The 20,355-nt window shown below is 38.4% G+C and overlaps 1 protein-coding gene across 5 annotated transcripts in view; it reads left to right on the top strand.

The window, feature by feature from the left end:
- The window catches only part of fbxo41 (F-box protein 41), a 93,520-nt gene that overhangs the window by 6,100 nt on the left and 67,065 nt on the right, over positions 1 to 20,355 (top strand). For all 5 annotated transcript variants that reach the window (XM_041785789.1, XM_041785788.1, XM_041785785.1 and 2 more), the window contains exons 3-4: positions 15,897 to 16,700; positions 19,888 to 20,117. In XM_041785789.1, the coding sequence (XP_041641723.1) occupies positions 16,152 to 16,700; positions 19,888 to 20,117 (779 nt within the window). In that variant the 5' untranslated portion in view covers positions 15,897 to 16,151. The remainder of the gene's footprint in view (positions 1 to 15,896; positions 16,701 to 19,887; positions 20,118 to 20,355) is intronic.

Below are 20,355 nucleotides of genomic sequence, written 5' to 3'. Positions count from 1 at the left end.
TCACTCACCAGAAACACAATCCTCTCAAATAAATAAAACGCCTCTGATCAAAGCACAGCTGCCTGGCTCTGTGCCAGAGCAGAGAGACAGTTTGGGATTAAATTTACTGTTTTCTGGTACAATGCTCACTGATATAATACTTTCAATGACACGTAGGCCACCAGGGCTGATAGATCTGGTAAATTTGCTTCACGATGAACAAAAACACATGTAGCTGGCTGTTAACTTTCAATAAAGGCACTGACAACAGCGAACAACAGACGAGATGAACTGTTCTGTGATTTTATATGATTGTAGCATTAGGGGGCAGGGAAATGCCCCCATTAAGACTGGGGATGTCACCAGCTCCTATTAAGGCTGAATGATTTCGGAATAAAATGTAATTGTATTTTTTTTTTTTTACACAATAATACAATTTGATCTGCAGTTATTTCTTATGTTCCTTATCCCATGTTTTTTCCAACAAATACAACCAGTTGATCATTTTATAGTATAGACAACATTATATTGGCTATTGTGATGATTTTGACTTCTGACTATTGCAAATTGGATATGAATATAAGAGAGAGATCATTTTTATACCATTCTCATATTTAATAAGAAAAATGTACTAAAATGAAAAAAGCAGATTTTTTGTAAGCTACTCTAAAAAAACAGCACTTGTATAATTGCATGTTATGTAATGTTTAACACTTCTGTCGCAAAAAAAGTTTTAAACTGGTATTTTGACACAAATTTTAGGTTAGAAAATAGTGCACCTTCTGCAATCTGAAAATTGCAGCAGGCCATATTACGATCTAATTTTCGATTAAATGCCCAGCCCTAGCTCCTATATTTGACCTGCTCAAATAAAACTAAGCCAGGAAAACGGTGATCAGCTTTTTAATGGTCTAAATCAATAATTCAGTCGTACAGTAGATCTCAGTGTTTTCATTCTTATTTCAACATATCTAGAGTGTTAAGAACAACGTTTGGATTTCACTCTACAGGGACTTAGATAAAGATAAATTTATACATGTAATCAACTATGTTTTGATTATTTAAAATATGATTTAAAAAAGTCAGTAAATGCTTCTCACCTGCAGGGCCCACATTTCGGGTAGGATTGGAACAGCAAATTTATAGTTAGACTTTTAAAAAGGAACAAAAAACTAAACCATTTTCTAAGAAAGCTATTTTGTAGCACATAAATTGTCCAAATCAGGCATTGGCATATAGTAGGATCAATACTTCTACAGTCAGAAGATCAACTATGTGACACTTTTAATGAGTTGTTGACATCTCAAGTAGGATAAGGGTGTGATTGACAATTATTACCTTCACTGACTAATTAACCAATTAGTCTCTTCAATAGTAAAAACATTTTGTGATTAAGATTTCATTGTTTTTACTGTTTAATCAACCACAGTACAATTGTAAATAAGACGAGTCTCTGATACACAAAATGTTATTAGACAACAAGTAAAGCATCAAAAAGTTGCTGCAAATTAATTTTCTAATTAGTCACAAATGCTATAAAAGAAAGACGAGCAGTCGGATATTTCAAAACAGAAGCTCTCTAAATCTTACAAATTTAAAGCAGTTTTAGTTTTGTTATTATTTCTGTTTTCTCTGTTTTCATTTGTGAAATGTTCTTTTTCTTGTGATCTGACTGTTTTCCCTTAAGTTAATCATTAATTTATAATCCGCATTAGTATTCATCTCAGTTATAACAGGACTGTTTTGTTCCCAAACTCTGCTGGACTCGTCTCTTGTTGTTGTTTCTGTCTGTATGGTATTCATCCAGCCATGACTTAGATCTCAAAGATCAGGCTCATGATTCCTAAAACCCCTCTGACAGCTGTGACAGAGAAAGACTGAATCCAGGATAACTCAGACAATGTTGACCTACTCATCTTTATCATACCGAAGGCAGGCAAATAATTTAATAAGGACATGTGCACTATGACTGACATATTGTCAGATTGTATTAAATACCCCCACATTTGAGGCCTCCTTTTCTCATTTGAAAGAGCTTCATTTTCATTTTCCCAGCTGAAACAGGAGATATTTAATCTGCACCGATTTTCTCGCTCCTCTACAAGTGACTTGAATATCATTCTAACACGGGCTCAGGATTAATGAGTATAAAAGGACCTCTGAGACGGTCCAAAGGCAGGCACAAATCACCAAGGCCATTTTCTGCATCATTTCACACAGACGTCCTCTAAAGAAGCCATAGGACGTCCCCAAGTTATGTTTTGGCTAGGCACAGGGATTCTAATATACACAGATAAAAGCACAGATGGGTGTCCTTTAAAGCGGTGGTTCTCAACTGGTGGGCCAGGACCCAAAAGTGGGTTGGAGAGGCATTTTTGGTGGGTTTAGGAAGTGTTCTTTAAAGATGATTGATTTGCTCTGTCTCTTTGTTCTGTTACACTGTTGGTTTGTACCTGCACTATTTTTCACCAAATTAATCTGACTGGTTGAAATACATCAGAAACATTGAGGAATATACACTGGTCCTGAGGTAAGACCAGAGAGAGGAAGTGCAGTGTCTTATCCAGCTGTGATTGGACGAACCATAGATAGATGTTAAGGCCTATAAGAGAAGGCTTCCTGCTACTGGAACTAGTTTTATACCAGGCATGGCTTATTAATGGATCCTATTACCTGTAGAGAAAACAGTGGGATGAATTTGTGTTTTGTATTCTTTTATTAACAAGCCTGTATTGATTTTATGTCCCTTACACTTCCTGAGAAATAAATAAGCAAAACACAAACAGATCTCCCTGCCTTATAGGTTTTGAATCTGACATACTAGCTGCCATTGAAGCAGTGTGCATTGTTTATCTTGGAGGATAAATTATTTTAGCGGACAGACGTTTGGATCAATAGTAGACGGTGCTGATCGAGCCTTAGTGTCTGTCTGTTTTATTCCATCTCATTCAGTCTCAGCCTCGTCCTGAACCTCAGCTCCCATAATGACGCTCATTCGCTGTCGCTGCAGTGATAGCTGTGCAGCTTTGGCCCTCTTTTTTTGTCCTGTCTCAACTGGCCGTTAATGCTTCAGTGGATTTAGGCTGTCTTAAAGAATGAAAAAGCATTCATATAGTGTCTACCTCTGTCCTTGCGTTAATGAGGTTATGGCTAAATGACAGTTAGCATAATATGAGTCAATGAAACAGATAGAAGTGAAGTAGCACAGTTTTCTTTTAATGTTCAGAAACATGGGGGAATATTATGTTGTAGGATCAGACAACTGTTATAACTAGAGCAGTTTTATTCATATGGAGAGAGTAAAGAGTGAGGCTGTTGCAACTTCAATTTGTTAGCAAAAAGGTTTTTTCAATGCATTAGCATTTATAGTGAACATTTTAATTCATTTGGAGTTGTTTTTAATCCCTCTAGGTCAGGGGTCATCAAGTACATTTGCACAAGGGCCAGATTTAGTCTTGACAGAGTCTCTGGGGGCCGGACTTCCAAATAAAGAAAAATTAAATCAATATTTTGTTCTGATTAACATATTGTTTTATTAGTATTTTTATTTTCTTTCAAATCGCAGGACATTTTTAGGCATTACCAGTGACATCTATTCCTATATATAATGCCATAGACCACAAGGAGACAGGCATGTCCACAGAATTGGCTGGGCTCCTGAAAATCCCAGAGAATGGGCCCTCACAATTATGATTTATCAAAATATGAACTCATGTTTCACACTTTTCATTACCTCACTGCTTCATTCTGCCTTTCTGCAACCTTTTGTGCAATTTTTAACCAATTTTTACCACTTTTTGCTTTTTTTTCTATCACTCTTCAACCTACTTTATGGCCTTTTCACTGCTTTGCCATTGGCTATTTTTGCACCATTTTGCCACTTTTAACCCAATTTTGATACTTTGTGCACTTTTTTGACTCTTCAACCTAATTTTTTGCCATTCTTTAACTCCTTTAAACCACTTTTCCTGTCATTTCCCTCCTTTATCCATTTTTGCCCCTTTATGTCCATTTTTGCCACATTTTGTCTATTTTTGCAACTTTTCTTTACTTTTTTCACTAAGTTTGCAATTTTTAAGCCATTTTTGATATACTTGTTGCCCCTTTTTTCCTTTTATAGTAATGTTTTGCCACATTTAACCTCTTTTCACCACTTTTCCTGCAAGTTTTTGTCCCTTTGTGCCACTCCACAACCCCTTTGGATGCTTGTCGCTCATTTTTGCCTCTCTCTAACCCCTTTACACCACTTTATCTGACCATTTTTGCCAGTTTTAAAACATTTTTTTAGTATCTACTAATAATGGCTGACAAGTGAATTTGTGTAAAAACAGATCAAATGTGAAGTCATTCTAAAACTATTTGTCTATTAATTGTTTTTGGGGTGGATTTAACAGCTGCAGACATTTATAGCAAAAAGATACTCTTACAACCACATTTTCTTTTCCTGCTTGTCTGAATTTAAAGATCTTCTGGGGGCCAGACAGGAAGCTTTGGGGGGCCTGATGTGGCCCCCGGGCCACCAGTTGATGATCATTGCTCTAGGTGATATAAGTTCAACATTAACTTTCTTTTAACTGTCTTTAGTTTCCATTCAGTTCTGACAAAAAAATCTGGTTCTTTAGCTACTAAATGCTATGCTACTACAAGCTAATGGCAGGAGTTGGAAAAAGTACACAGATATTGTACTCAAGTAAAAGTACACTTACTCTGGTTAAAAAGTACCTAAGTAAAAGTTAAAGCACTGGTCCATAAATCTACTCAAATTAAAGTAAAAAGTATTTAAAGTATACTTTATGTACTGAGTAGCTACTGTGGAGCTGTATGGTCAAATATGATCTTTCCTTGTTGGCAAGAAAAACAAGAATAGATTTTCAACCAGGTTGTTCAGGTAAAGTCACATCTCAATCATAAAGTAAAATACACAGGTAAATTGAAAGTTTATATAGAGTTAAATTAACTCTTTAAAAGTGTTTATATTGGTCCACACTACATATATAGCTAAACTATGCTTTTAAAGTGTTGAATGTTTTGCGATGCGACAGAGGTGCTGTAGCTCTTGAAAATCAAGGTGGGTCTCCTCTGGCAAGAGCAAAGCATATTTACCTAATAGCACGGCAACGCATCCTGATGAAGAATACACTCTATAAGCCACAGGCAGGAACTTGAACTTGGTGGATAACTTCGCTCATGGTGCAAATGTTTCTCAAATCAAAAACAACAACAATCAACCAGGAACATGAGCAAAGAACTCCACCAGGGCTCACTGTACAGTTCAACATCTAAACACAACTAAGTATGTATAAAACACTTCTAAACACTCTGCCCAAGGGCATGATGGGGAACTCTGCCCACACACACCTAAGTGGAGCTTGAGCACATTTCCTGATAAGTGCTTTCGCAATAAAAGTGTTTCAGAAAAATAACAGCCGAGGACTAGTGGTGTAAAAAGCTTAAATAGCGTGTTTATCATTGATTAGGCTTAGCTTTGGCTGCTGTACCAGCGAATTTATGCAGCTAGTTTATAGCTGCTTCTCTGACTTCATATAATGTTTCAACCTAGATCTTTGACTCATCCTGGACTTACAGTCACAAGTTTAAACACATCCTTAACTGATTATTCAAGCCGTTATAAGATGAAGAGCTGGGGCTTTTGTGTTAAAGCCCCAGACAGGCTGACAGAGATAGAACACTGACTTTGTTTCAATACAGCCATCAAACTTGGAGAGGAAAGAACAACTGTTTTGCCTGCTAACTGTGCTTAGTTACAATGGCAAGGGTGAGTGAGGTAATGCTGGCGCTAAACATGCTAATGACAGGACTCAGCCTGAGCTATCCGTCACAAATCACTCGCTCTGGCAGCTGTAGGAGTGGATATGCCTCATGCATCATAGCAAAATGTAGGCATTTTGCACCACTACAGTAAGCCACCATTTTTGGATGGATGGATTTGTTTCACACATCCATCTGGGAAAGCTTTAATAGGAAACATCTGAGAAAAGGCAGCAGCTCTGAAAAAAACTCGCAAAATCTAATCAGTTCTTCCTTATGCCATTTCTGACATTTCCTGAAAATTTCATCAAAAATCCGTCCAGAACTTTTTGAGTTATGTTGCTAACAAACAAACAAACCCATCCGATCACATAACCTCCTTGGCGGAGGTAACTATGCATTTAAATTGGTTTGAAAACTACATTGCAACAGTTTTTAAAATGTTTTTGTTCTGTTTCTTTTTTTTTTTTTTTTTTTTTTTTTTTTTTTACTGGCAGAGGGCGCTATATGCTTTTGGCTTGTCTAGTCTAACATCAGTAGCAGAAGCATGGGATATTTTAGATTTTCATAGAGGATTAAAATCAATGGATCATAATCATGCTTATATCCCTGAGTCCTGAAAATGGCAATCAAAATAATGATTGGTAAAGTCATTCAAAAGAAGGAACGTTTCCTTGTTGTAACACCATATAAGATACTTTTCTTGGCATTATGTTCTTCAAAAGACTCCTGCTATGGGAAAAATCAAAATGTTCTGAATGATTCCTGCCATAAGTGCTGAGGTTTGCCCTCTACTGTCAGGTAAGGAGCCTCAGGTTATGAGATTGTCCTGTCATAAAGGTCCCATGGCTTACTAAGGACTAACCTACTCTGACATGTGGAGCCTAGGAGGAATCAGGAGCTTTCACTAAACCTCTGAAAGAGTTAAAGGAGTCTTAATTCAGCCTTTCCAGAGAGCATACTGAGATAGGTTCTCCTTTCAAATGCTTTAAGTCTCCAAAGCACTTTACCTTGATGCTAGGGGAATTGTTTTGTCATCTTTTTTCCTTTATTTACTGTGGTATTCTCAGCTGTGAAAATAACAGCCTAGGAGTGGGAAGAGAAGATTTGCTACATGAGAAATATCAGCAGTAAAAACAGCTCCATTGTTAAAGCGTAGGCTGATGCTCATGTCACACCTCTGATACAGTCCTGGCACCTCCAGCATTATGAACATGAGCGTACTGCTAACTGCTAGGTCGAGTTCAGTGCTGCAGGGTCTCTGAGTCGAAGCTTTGCTGGAGTTCTGGCAGGTCTGCTGTGATACACCCTGACTCACTCTGCTCCTCACACCTCTGAGCTAAACAGATCTTTATCAGAGAGCACAGATGGATAAATCCAGTCAGATAGAGCTCCAGAACTAGCCTGCTGAGTGACATTTGGTTTCAGCTTGGGACTTTTATTATTAATGAATGAATTAAGACAAGTTTGATCAGCAGGGGTTTATCCCTCAGAGGTGAACTTTAAAACAGTGGTGCTATGAGTGCAGCCTGAGGGCCAGCTGATGTTTTATGCACATGGTGCAGAAATCTGTTGAAGTAGCTGCAGCCAAGACCACAGTATCAACACACGGGTGATATAAGGATTTTAAACAAATAGTTCATTTTTGCTGTGAGGATTATAGAGCATCTATACCTCTGGTGATGTCTGCATAGCCTGATGTTTTTCAGTCAGACTATTCCATAAAAAAATAGACCATTTATACAAAAAAGTCATGCATTTTTGTATACACTGGGCTTAAAGGCTCAAAGAACTGGATCAGGAATAAGGATTTTAATCCCTTTAATCCCCTTTGGATGGAAAAACATGATTGACATGAAATATTTAATGCAAAAACCCTGACACTTAATCATAAAGTTAGGACCAGTTAGGAAGCTGTTATCAGTCTTGTCATGAGCATAAACATAAGGTTATAGAAGTGGGAATTTTACACAGGGGTTGAGGGTAAAAATATTTGTGTGACATATTGCACTGATACAAGGATGCAAAGAATCAGTATTTTACAAATAATTAGGGTTAATAATCAAAAAGATATTCATCATTTAAACAATATGTACTTACATAGAGCAGTAGTATACAGTGCTGTGCATTTAGCTGATTTTGACAGTGTATATGTTAAGTTCACTTTAACAGGTGTATTCAGCGTTGGGATGTGGATCAACTAAATGCAGTTTTCAAAAAGGTAACATGTTTCGACATTTTTTGATGGAATACTCAACGTAGTGTTTCAAATCACAACAATACTTTGGGAAGTTAAGTCTAAATTAAAGATGTTCCAAGGCAGCTATTTCCCAATTTGACTACATCGCATTTAAATTGTGATTAAGTATGCTCAGAAAACTGTCAAATTCATCACAGGGTCATTAAGTCAGTGGGGATTTGGCATGTTAGAGTGTGGCTAAAGTTAGCAGTTAGCTCTGCCATCCTCTTTGCAAACTGAGAATCTCTCTCTTTTGAATATAATAGAACAGAATTAAGCTATTCTTAAGATATAGAAATACAACCCTGTTTACATTGCTCAGGGATATAGTCATGCATCATCCTAGCAATATAACTGTCCAAAGATGAGGATTTTCCTCATTTGCTGTGATGAATTAAATTGCTTGCAGAATTTTTTGAAAGACAAGGGAAACAAAAAAATCAATATTGGGTAAATGTACTCTAACCTTTTGTTTTTTGTTGTATCAGTTTGTATATCATTACTTAATGTCAAGGTGTGTGGAGGGAGACTAGGGCTGGGTAAATAATCACAAATTAGATTAAATTGCAACATGGCCTGCCTATTTCTTTAACCTGTGATTTGTAAAAAATACCAGTTTATTGCAATTTTGTTTTGCAGCTAAAAATAACTGCGTATTAAATCGCAATATTGGGGGAAAAAAATCGAAATTAGATTATTTTTGCAAATCATTCAGCCCTGAGGGAGACTATGAGAGACAAGATGATCCTCATGCCCAGCTTTAAGGACTGGTGGAGTGTGTTGTTGGGAATTTTGGTTGTATGTAGAGGCCACTGGTAGCTTCAACATATTGACTCCTGTCAGTTGAGAGGCGTCCACTTGTTTCACGTTAGCTGTTTGCTGTTAGCTGTAATGCTATCGCTATGATGTCTAGCTGTGAGCTCCTAGATTCATTGTGTTGTCTGAGTATTTCACTCTGGCATGGCATATCTTGCAATGACTTGACTCATGTCTGAGTCAGTACTGTCTTTAATGCTTTGGGAGCCAAAATAAGTCCACACATCCGCTCTGAATGCAGCAGAAGGCCAGGCCACACACTACATGATTTTAAGCCTGATTTGAGGCCAGATTTGCCTCCACCAACGATCGTGGGGCGTATCCCTGAGTGGAGCCTCATCGCAAACAAGTATTTGTCTAAACTATCCTCATGTGTGTGGTGTCAACATGATTGTTTTACTTCTCCAAATCGCGTCATAGCCTCCCAGAACCCGAATCGTAAATATCAAACATGTCTGATATGTACGATTCTAGGTAGCGTAAGCAGCCAGATCATACGTACTTTCACCGCTCACAACCATAAACACAACTGTAGCTTCATTCAGCCAGGATTTCATCCTGATTCTTTCTCTTGTTTTATGATTTTTGCTGCACCTGTAACACATGCCAGGGTAGTTGTGGAGAGATGTCCATGTTTATTGCTTTCCTGATTGCATGGGATTGTTTTGCTACTTCAATTCGTGATTAAAAAAAAAATGACCTTCTACTTTTCAGGATATTTTTTTTTAATAAATAACTTGCTTTGTGGGAACAGGCATCCCAGTCTATGTTTAAGAACAAAGACCAACAGCATATACCAATGAGAAATGTTTAAGCTCTAATTTTAACATCTTTGGACTTTCATATTCACCCCATCTTTTATCATGCTTCCACCTCTGCAGAATATTGCGGGTAATCTATTTGCTTTGGCTCGCTAACACAAGTGAGTGTCAGAGGATATTACAGTTAATGAATACTGAATAAGCCGCTTTGATCTCTAAAATCAAGAATGAATCTCAAATTGCAAAATGATCAAATATTCATGAACACAGCGTGTGGGGAGGTGGCCTTTACCTCCTCATTTTTGACCACAGGTGGAGTAATTTTGAAGACTTCTAAACACAAGCCTGCATTTAGTTTAGAGAGAGTGAAAAATAGAGTCACCTTGAACAGGCCGAGGCAGAGACGGATCACCCTCTGGGATAGCTGAGTGTTGCTGTGAGTGACTTTTAAAATATTAAAGAATCTCGTAGCATGGATCTGCAAAGCCTGCGGTGTGAAACAAATGTTACTGCTGCTAGCCTCCGTCTCTGTCTGCAGTGAATGAAATGCTGTTGTGGTGGCCACATGGCTCCCAGTTGAACAACTGAAATACTGCTGTGTACACCGTGTTACCCAAAGTCTACATACCTGAGATATATTTCAATTCAAAGATGCCTTTTTACATAGAGTGAGCTGGAGTGAGTAAATGTGTTTGTCTGCTGTCATTCCTTTTGAGAAGGATCTGATTTTAAATATTTTCCTTAAATCAAATGCATTGGTAGTCTATAATAAAATGAGAATTTAGTATTTTTAACATGCCATATTTGGCAGCATATAACCTTTTCTGTCTTGCCTTTACTGATGCATGACAAATCTTAGCAGCATACTCATGGTAAAATCCCAGAGTCAGTGGAACAGAGTGTTTTCATCCATACAGTTCACAAGGGTTTCTTCTTGTACATACAGGAGACTAAATAAAAAAAAGTAACCCAGTGTTGCTAACCACCTCCTAATTAGAATGATCAGGATCAATATCTTCTAATACTGAGACAAAGAATATCAAACTTACTCAGCTGCTTTGCTCGCCTGTGCTTCGATTTCTTCTAAGACTTATAAAACTCTTTCACTATTAAACACCCTCACACTTTGTCTGACTGTCTCAGCTTTCTCATGCCCACACATCTGCTCTGAGTCCTGTCTACCGCTGTACTTTTTCTCTTCATTATCACCTTCTTATGTATTTATTTCCTTTATCTATTTGAGGATTTTCACCTGTGACTCCTCCCTGTCTCGATACTCAGGAAAGTTCTTTCTTGATAACAGAAACAGACAATCGTAACTGGCTCCCTGCATGCATACTGCTCTTCTGAACAGCAAAAGATACAGCCTTTTAGTCTAATACTTTTTGACTATGACCTTATTTTAAAGACTGATGGTTAAGATGAAGCTTTGTTTTTTCATGTTGGACTGACTTTAAGACCTTGTTTGACTATCGGAAAGCTAACATGGGGTTGATAGACATTTAAATGAGTTTTTTTGCTTTTCTCAGCACAGAGCCTTTAGAACTGATTGCTGGATAAAAGTCTGTTCTGTAGGGTTACTGAAGAACAAAACGAAAACAACTAATTTGGATTTTTAATGGCCTGCCGTGTCAGTCAAGATTGTAGCCAGCAGCAGTAATAGTACTCAGACTATGCATTCCCATCCGGACTTCAGCCAGAGACAAGTAGGTACACCAAATAAACATCAAAAGTGCTTTTCAGTGCATACATTTAAAAAAGAGAATCTAATACAAATACTCTATAACTGTGGAAGTCTGTGTTACGTTGTCACAGCACCAGGTGGCCGCTCAGTGGAATCGTTATTATTGAGCCAATCTGTGCATGTCTGTGTCCCAAAATATTCCCAAAACATGAAATTTGGCCTTGTGATTGTCGCAGATGTGCTTCTGATCAGTACAAAAGAGAACAGAGGGATTTTTGTTTCAATAGGACGGTTTGTCCTTCTGATCAGTGGTCACGCAGTCTGTCAGCTGAGCAGTGCTGATGCAGTGATGGTTTGGTGAGGGTAGTGTAAGTTATTGTGACATTTTCACAGTAAAGGATTAGATTGACAGTCTTCCAAAAAGGTTTTTTTTTTTGTTAAATTTAATGTTCAACTCAATAAAAAAGACTTTTACTGCGTGGTGTATATTATAACAGGACAGGGTGTTGCCTAATCTGCTGTCTGTTGCTTATTTACAGTTCTCATTTTTCATTAATATAGTTGGAATCTTTGCATACTGGATTGACCTATTACTTATCTCCCCTTATCTCACTCAGACAAACAATCTGCATGCTGTAATCATAATGGTTTGTGCAAAAAAATTTTTTTAGTGTAGCACGTTTTATTTGCTCTCATCTGCATTGGTAGAAACTAGGGTGGAACGATTTGCAAAAATAATCTAATTGCAATGTTTTTCCTCAATATTGTGATTGCAATTTGATATGGCATTATTATTACGTTTCTTGTCTTATGTATTTTTCAACAATTCAAGCAATAAATCATTCTATAATATAAGCTAAATTCAGTCAGGAACACTCTTGTCATACATTTAAGCATTTTATTGCAAAACGGATATGCAGTTTTACTTGACAGAGAAGGTTTGGCTCAAACATGCTCCCTCGGTTGGTGAAGCTGACTTTGCTTGGAGTGCATAACTGGAAACCCCCATATGGATAGATACATTTATGACAATGTGTATTGAAAACAATTAGATTATTTCAGGAACAATCCATAGTAGCAGCATGAATGTGAATATGAGGGAGCAATGAGCTTTAAGCTGTAAAGGAGGTGGCTGGGGTGGGGGAGGTGAAGCAGCATGGTGCATCAGTTGAAATGCAAGCAGGAACCAGTGAGAAGTACGGCATATTCAGATGGACTGCTGTTTTGAGAGAAAGGGAGAAACTACAAAAAGAAATTAAAAGGAGGATTTTTGTAAAACATTCTAAAAAAGCACAAATGAATGTTCACATAATATGCATAAAATCTCTGCTACTGCAAAAAGGATTTTATTAACCTGGTGTTTTGCCAAATTTTAAGTTAAAGAAATATTGCAGCTTCTGTGATTTGTAAGTTGCCGCAGGCCATATTGCGTTTTAATCTAATTTGTGATTAATTGCCAAGCCCTAGTAGAAATAAGCAGAAGGTCATGGCTTTCTGTGATCTTACGTGTTCCACACATGCCCATTATTTACAAATCAAACAATCCAACAGTAAAGCCAGTCCCCTGGGATGTCTCAGCTGAGCTTTACTGGCAGGATGTGACATGTGGAGACCAAACAGCCTCACTTCCCTCCATTTCCTGCCTCGCGCAGTAATTTTAAGCAGATGGGAGCGCCTGCTGTCTGCAGTGTAGTGACTGCGTCTGTGAGATTCTCCTCCTTTAATAAGTGGGCACAGCTCGCCAGTTCACTCCCCGTTCCAGCCTCCCAGACGTCTAATAACAGTCTCAGTGACTTGTGGGGATTTCCAGTGTAAAGAAGCTCTCTGTGAGGACCGGCCTGCATCTGTGATCCAGGATTACAGTGCCACATGTCTGTGCCCGCTGCTTCTCTCATTAATGGCTGCTGCAGAGAAATCTGAGAGGAGGTTTGATCTGGTTCTAGCATCAGTCTTGCTTTGGTGTTTAGCTCAGGTTGGTCAGAGGTAGTCTATAAAGTCCACTCATCCCATCTTTGGGCTAATTAACATCAAACATGAGGGCTCTATTTATGTTTGAGGTTTTCCGGGTTACATGATAGGAAATGGCTGTGCTATAGAATTTCAGTTTATCAAGTGACAGCTGTCTGCATGAAATAAATTTGATCTAAAAATATGGAAAAAACAGATTTAGTAATGTAATTTGTGTCCACATTAAACCTTTTCAGAGTGAGCAAATATTTCCCTGTTGTTTCTGCTATCACTTGGGAACTAAACCACATAATACCCAGCAGTCTCAGTCCTGTTAGTTATGGCCTGAAACTTTGCAGATAAAAAGACGTTCTTAAAGTTATACAATGTGATATCAGCAGCCATCTTTGGTCTTTTTATAGTTTAGATTACACAAGGTTTTCTCCAATTTTCAAGTTTGTGGCACTGACCTGAAAATCTTTCAAACTATTTTTCAGATAAGTGCTCGATCAGAGTATCGACTTTAATTAGACGTCCTGAATCTGGGGAATCAGCGGAGGCTGTCCTGCTGAATATTTATTTCTCCAGCGGCATCAAGTGCTGGTTATTAGATAAACACAGTCGAGAAATGTTCTTGCAGCAACTTGACTCATCTCTGCATCAAAGTATCACATGAAAATTATCAAATTAAAAATTAATTACAGACATTTTAGAAGTAATTTTGCTAGACTTTAGTGCTATACATGCTAGACTCACTGTTACTGTCAAATCTGCCTGTGAAGACAGTGAACAGCATGCTTTGTCTGTATTTAACTTTGTCTTTGATAATCTTGTCTTTATTTTCTACAGTACTTTGGTATTTTAATAAGGCTCCAAAATTGAAAGAGGATCTGCAGAACCAAAGACAGGATAGAAAGGGGCTGACAATGATAACAGATCACTGATCCTGTGGAAAAGTATTTTAAATACGACCACATAGATTTCAGACTAGAGGAAGATATTGGTGTTAACAAGCACTCTCACTAATGGAGCCATTTCCTTCTCCCCCACACTTCCCCCAGTCTTCCTCTGAAGGGAACATGTGGAGGAGTTTGCTTTTAAACCCTCTGAAAAATACAGGTTTCATGTTTCTCAACCACTAAACTAACAGATCAATAATCCTACTAAGACCAGACCGGTGTCGTAGTAAATACAGAGGTATGCACTGATATGCTGGAGATGTTTACAGTCTCACTGCAATACTTCAAGCACTCTTGCACACAGGAACAACTGAATATAAATCAGTTCAGTCAGGAAAACTCATCATGCATTAAACCATTTTGTTGCAACATGGATATGGTAATACTCGGAAGAGGCTCCCTGGGTTTGTCAACCAGCATGCTTTCACTTTCCAGGGAGCTCATTGCTAGAAGCTCCAATAAAATAGATACATTTTTGGCAATGCATATTTAACACAATGAAATCAGAAGAAATGAATCAGCAGCAGCATGTAACTGAATATGACGGTGCGACAAGCTTTATACTATAGAGGAGGTTGCTTGGGTGGAAGGACAAATCATTTTAGGCATTTTCTTCAAACTTCTCACAGTGCAAACATCAACTCTTACTGGAGGATATGCTGATTGGAATTTGGAGGTCAAAGATATTGGGCCTGAAGTTCATCCCTTGCTTGTAAACTCAAAATTTCAAAGACACTCGAAACTTGACTCAAACATGGTGTTGAAAATTTTTTAAGTCAAGGGTTAAGGTTATAGGGCCTCATTTTCATTCCTTGCCTGCATGACATCTCAAGAGCACTTTGAGAAATTTTCTTCCAACTTTGAACAAATGTCCACTTTGACTCAGGGATTCCTGATTAGTTATTGGAGGTCAAAGGTCAGTCTTTTTTGGCCTCATTCTAGTTCTTTGCATGTAAATAAAACATCTTCAGAGCACTTTCAGGGATTTTTTTTAAACTTCACACTAACATCCATTCTGACGCAAGGGGAACAAATTAGATTTTTGAGGTTATAGAATTTTGATGCATGATATTAAAGGTATGATACCGGTATGCGCATTAGCTTATAAAGGGTATTATCATATCGGCAGATATGAAAATTTCTGCTAATTTTTGCAGCCGCTAATTTACCTATTATTGAACATACAAAAAACAAATTAGTGGCCTTTCACAGCTGGATCAATGGACCCACTTTGGCAGGAGTCTCTTTCTTCATTCATCAATGACTGTCCACTGAACATCTGTCAAGCCTGCAGTCTTCCCTATGATTGTGTTGCCTACTGACCCAGACTGAGAGACCATTTAAAGGCTCAGGAAACCTTTGCAGGTGTTTTGAGTTAATTAACTGATTAGGGTGTGACACCATGACTTTCCAATGTTGAACTTTTCACAGTATTTTAATTTTCTGAGACACTGTATTTGGAGTTTTCATTATCTGTAAGCCATAATCATCAACATTTCAAGAAATAAAGGCTTGAAATATTTCACTTTATATGTAATGAGTCTATATAATATATGGGTTTCACTTTCTGAAATGAGTTACAAAAATATTGAACTTTTTTATGATATTCTATTTTTTTAGATGTACCTGTATGTGGGTTATCTGTTCCCTGTATTACATCTTGTGGTAGTAATTACTTCTAATGTGATAACCTTTCTTTTCTCTTATTTCTTATGACACATATTTCCTTGCTCTGTTTTTAGGACCTCAGGCCTAAGAATCATGAGGGATGAGGTGAAAGGACCAGTTGAATGTTGACACCATGCCAGGTCATGTGACTGAGCTTGGCCCCTCCGTTGCACATGAGATCTCTCTTCTTCCTCCCTCTGACTTGCCGTAGTTGCCCCGTCCCTTTCACCATGAGAAAATCTGTCAGGTGCTCGACCTTTGTGCCCTCATACTGGCACCGCTGTTGTGCCGCGTGAGCGCCGCCCCTCCCCCGGCAGTTACTGCGAGGAATGGCCTCTCTGGACCTGCCATACCGCTGTCCTCGGTGCGGGGAGCACAAGCGCTTCCGAAGCCTGTCGTCATTGCGTGCCCACCTGGAGTACAACCACACATACGAGACCCTCTACGTCCTGTCAAAGTCCAACAGTGTTTGTGACGCTGCCGCTCTGCTGCCCCTAGTGGCTGAAGGAGCCCTCCTCACTCCAGCCAACAACAACGACCCCTTTGAGCCGCTGCGACCTTCAGCTTTAAAGGAGCGGCGTTTCCCCTGCCGTGAGCTTCCCTGTGCCGACGACCTGAGTCTGACCCCAGCTAACTCCAACACTGCAGCCAGGTACATCCCCAATGTGGAGTTTCCTCTTGGGGAGATATTCATGAAGAAAGCCATGACATCCACAGACCCTGGTCCCCATGGAAACCCCAGCACGGCTGTAGCGGTGGCAGCTAATGTAGCGGCCAGTGCTGTGGAGGCGGCCTATGAGGAGGGACTGGCTAGACTGAAGGCTCGGGCGTTTGAGCGACTGGAGCTCGATGAACGGCTGGAGAAGCTTTCTGAAGAGGTACATGGGGTATTTTAATTATAGATGAATTAAAGAGAGCACAAGTTACACAGCCATTAGCAACAGGCCAGCTTCATTAATGATAAAGAAAGGGTTAACTTAAAAATGATGGGAAAACAAAAATAAAAGATTGAAAGATTTTGAAAATGACTTTCATTAGCATCCTAAACTGTTTGTATCAAACTATATTTTCCATAGCATTGAGGAAGATTCCAGCCAGAGGTCATTTGGTATTAAGACATATGAATGAATAGGATAAAAGGAGTGCACTGATATTTACCAAAACCTAAATTTTGATTTAAACGTTATTTGAATTGCTTCAAAAACTGAATGTAGCTGCTTCCAGTAAAATTCTACGAAACACCAACCCCTTAGGTATAAATTTTCTTTTTAAAGTAGAAATGTTTTATTGATGTATTTAGCAGACATCAGTTCAGGTAATTACCTTTAAAACCACTGAAAGCCTTGTAAAGTCATGGACTGTATATGATGTGGACGTTGTCTCAGTGATGTCACTCACTGAAGCAGAGGTTGAAACCAAGCAGTGGTTGCCATATTGTAAGTGATGTCTTACACTAACTCTCAGTCAACGTAGAAAGAGACAAAGAGCTGTCCTGAGGTAGCCTTTAGCCAGCTAGCAAACAGCTACAATGTCCATTAGCCAGCCATACCCATAATTATGTTCAACTATTTGCCTCGGTGTAATCAGAAGAGATGAATTAAAAAGACATAATCCCCTCTCTTAATAGTACACATTTGGCTTTGCAGCCAGCCTCAAGTGGACACTCAAGGAACTGCATTTTTTTTCTGCACTTCTGCATTCATTTCATATTTCTACATCAGGGGTTTCCACTAGCGTTAAATACGATATTAGCATAGTCTGTTGAAAATACTGGATGAAGCCAGAGTGCTCAATTAGTTAATTAAGTTTTTAATTTAAGATGAGTAAAATAAGTGCAGAGTTGATTGGACTTATTCATTTAACTACTTTTATTTGTTTGATATTTAGTTTATTTACTTAACTCGCTTTTTTAAGGCAACAGATTTACTAGAATTTTTAAGTAAACTCTACTGAAGTTGTCTCTAGTACTGACAAAGCTTCAAAATCTTTAGTACATCTGCACGTAAGAAAAGGCTTTTACATACTAGAATAAGTAACTGATAACCCTCACAGACATATACTTTTTACTTACTTGTTCACCTTATAAATTTAAAAGAAAAATTGAAAGAAAAAACAAGAAAGTGCTCTTTCTGATTAAATGTATGATGTTTTCATATAAAATACATTAAAACCTCAAAGAATGTAATGTATTCTGCTTAAGAGTTTAATACATTTAAACAGCCTTTGCTGTTTTAACAAAAGTCAATATCTCAGTGACCATCAACCGGTGGCCCGGGGCCACATCAGGCCCACCACAGCTTCCCATCCAGCCTCCAGAAGATTTTTAAAATCAGAAAATGTGCTAAGAAAAAATATGTTGTGGTATTTAGGGTATGTTATTTAAAAAAAAATCCCAATAGGCTTTATATTTTAGGTACTTTCAGTTTCATTTTTTTTCCTGCCAGAGAACTACCACAATAGACTGGTTTCCTGACTGTTATATAGCCAAAATATCACAATCGCCCCCTAGTGGTAACTGCAGTTTAGGGGATTGTCACTGATCTCACTGCAAAAAACTATTTACATTTTTGAAGGAAAAAACAACAAAAAATAATTATATATTAATTGGACCAAAGTATTTAGTTAAACTTTGATTTAGGGAAGTCCGGCCCCCTTCGGTCTCTTACAAGTAAAAGCTGGCCCTTGTACAAATGTAGTTGATGACCCATGTGACATCTGATGCTTAGGCATAAGATATGTAAGCAATTTATGTCTTAACACATACAGTGTAAGAACACTTCTAAAATAGGTAAGTAGGTTTGTGTTTTAGTCAGCTTTTTGGTCAGCTCGCTTAAATATACATGGATTTTGACTTTGATAAACTGTGCTTGTTAACCTTAAATATAAAATATTTAACAAACAAACTTAGATATACAAGCTTTAAAAAGACAGTAGTGTGGTGAGTCTCTGACCGAACTGAAAAGAAATGCTACGGGCTGCTGCCAGTTGCTATGTGCCATGTCATACCAACATACAGCCATTAGTGTTATGTAATATCACTACACCGGTGCACGCAATGTATCGCACTTCCACCTTGGCTTAGTGTTTTACTATGGACGTTGCTGTGACTATTAGGCAACTTTGCTGTCTTTGCACAGTGATAAGAGTTCAGAAGTGCCACTGAGGTTGAAATGCAACAAAATACCAGGGAAAGAAAACCTGTTGCAGTTCAAAATCTGACCAAATGTTGGAGATTTTTAGGAAATCTCCTGCAGTCCTTCAGATTTATGTAATCAATATTTCAAAACATAAAAACATTAGTCTGAACAGCTTTTCAGGTTTTACGCCCATGATTATGACTATTTTATTTATAGAAATAAACCCCAATAGCTTCACTTTCTGTTCTTTGCATCTTGTGGCTGGTTTGGCATCTGCAGGTTGATTATAACACTGATAAATACCTGACACCCTAGTCTTTGTTATAGATATTTAACTCTCAGACTTGTCCTGGTGTCCTCAGTCTGTTTTGAGTGATGTTGGGTGTAGAAGCACAGAAAAAATTAATGAGCTTGTCAGAGACATGAACTGAACCTGATCGGCTTTACTATAGAGTCAGTCCTGCATTTTATCAGTAACAAATGAAGGGTGGTTAAACTGGGAATAACATGCTGCTGTAAGGAGCTTAGCAACAGAAACTGTAATTTGGAAACTCGTGCTATAATGACTATAAAAACTTAAATTAATCAAGGAAAGGAGAGATTTAAACATCTGTGACACTGGACTTGTTTTAGTCTTAATCTTTTGGGTTTTCTAGGTGAGGAGAGGCAGGAAAGCCCAAGTTATGCTCATGCTTTTAACCCACACAATCATATGTCATGATTATGTCTTTCTTAACTTTTAGTAACACTTATTAATTTTCCGTGAGACACAGCGTGGTGAGGTAATATTTGCAGGTAAAATCTGTCTTAATGACTATGATAAGCACCTGTCATAGTGGCTTTCCTCATTTGCATAGCTAGTTACGTTTTGTACACTGTGATCATAATGCTGGATCTTATTTCAGCTCACGTGCCTCTTGCCCTGTAGGTGGAGCAGAAAATAGCGGCCCGCGTAGGTCGTCTTCAGGCTGAGCTGGAGAGGAAGAGCTCAGAGCTGGAGCGAGCCAAACAGGAGAGCGAGCGGCTGAGCCAGGAGAAACAGGACCTGGAGGACAAGGCCACGGAGCTGTCCCGGCAGGTGGATGTCTCTGTGGAAATGTTAGCCAACCTGAAACAGGACCTGGTGAACAAGGAGGAGGAGCTGACTCGGAAACAACAGTAAGTGATTTATTTCTGACTCAGTGTGGGCCTAGAGCTGCTGCGGGGCTGATGGTGCCTTCATGCTACCTGTGGAAACTGAGAGACATGTCTCAGTAGAGCTGGATTACTAAATCTTTCACTCAGGTCCTTTATTGACCGATACCAGGAATTATGCTACTAATTGGAAAAGTGCCACTGGATCACAAGATGGTGCTTATTATTGTTAATATTAGTTGTTTTATTGTCTTCCTGGTAG

The sequence above is a fragment of the Cheilinus undulatus genome, linkage group 4, assembly GCF_018320785.1.
Source record: "Cheilinus undulatus linkage group 4, ASM1832078v1, whole genome shotgun sequence".
NCBI classification, from domain to species: domain Eukaryota; kingdom Metazoa; phylum Chordata; class Actinopteri; order Labriformes; family Labridae; genus Cheilinus; species Cheilinus undulatus.
Note: the sequence above shows the minus strand (reverse complement) of the source record. Positions and strands in the feature narration are given on the sequence as shown.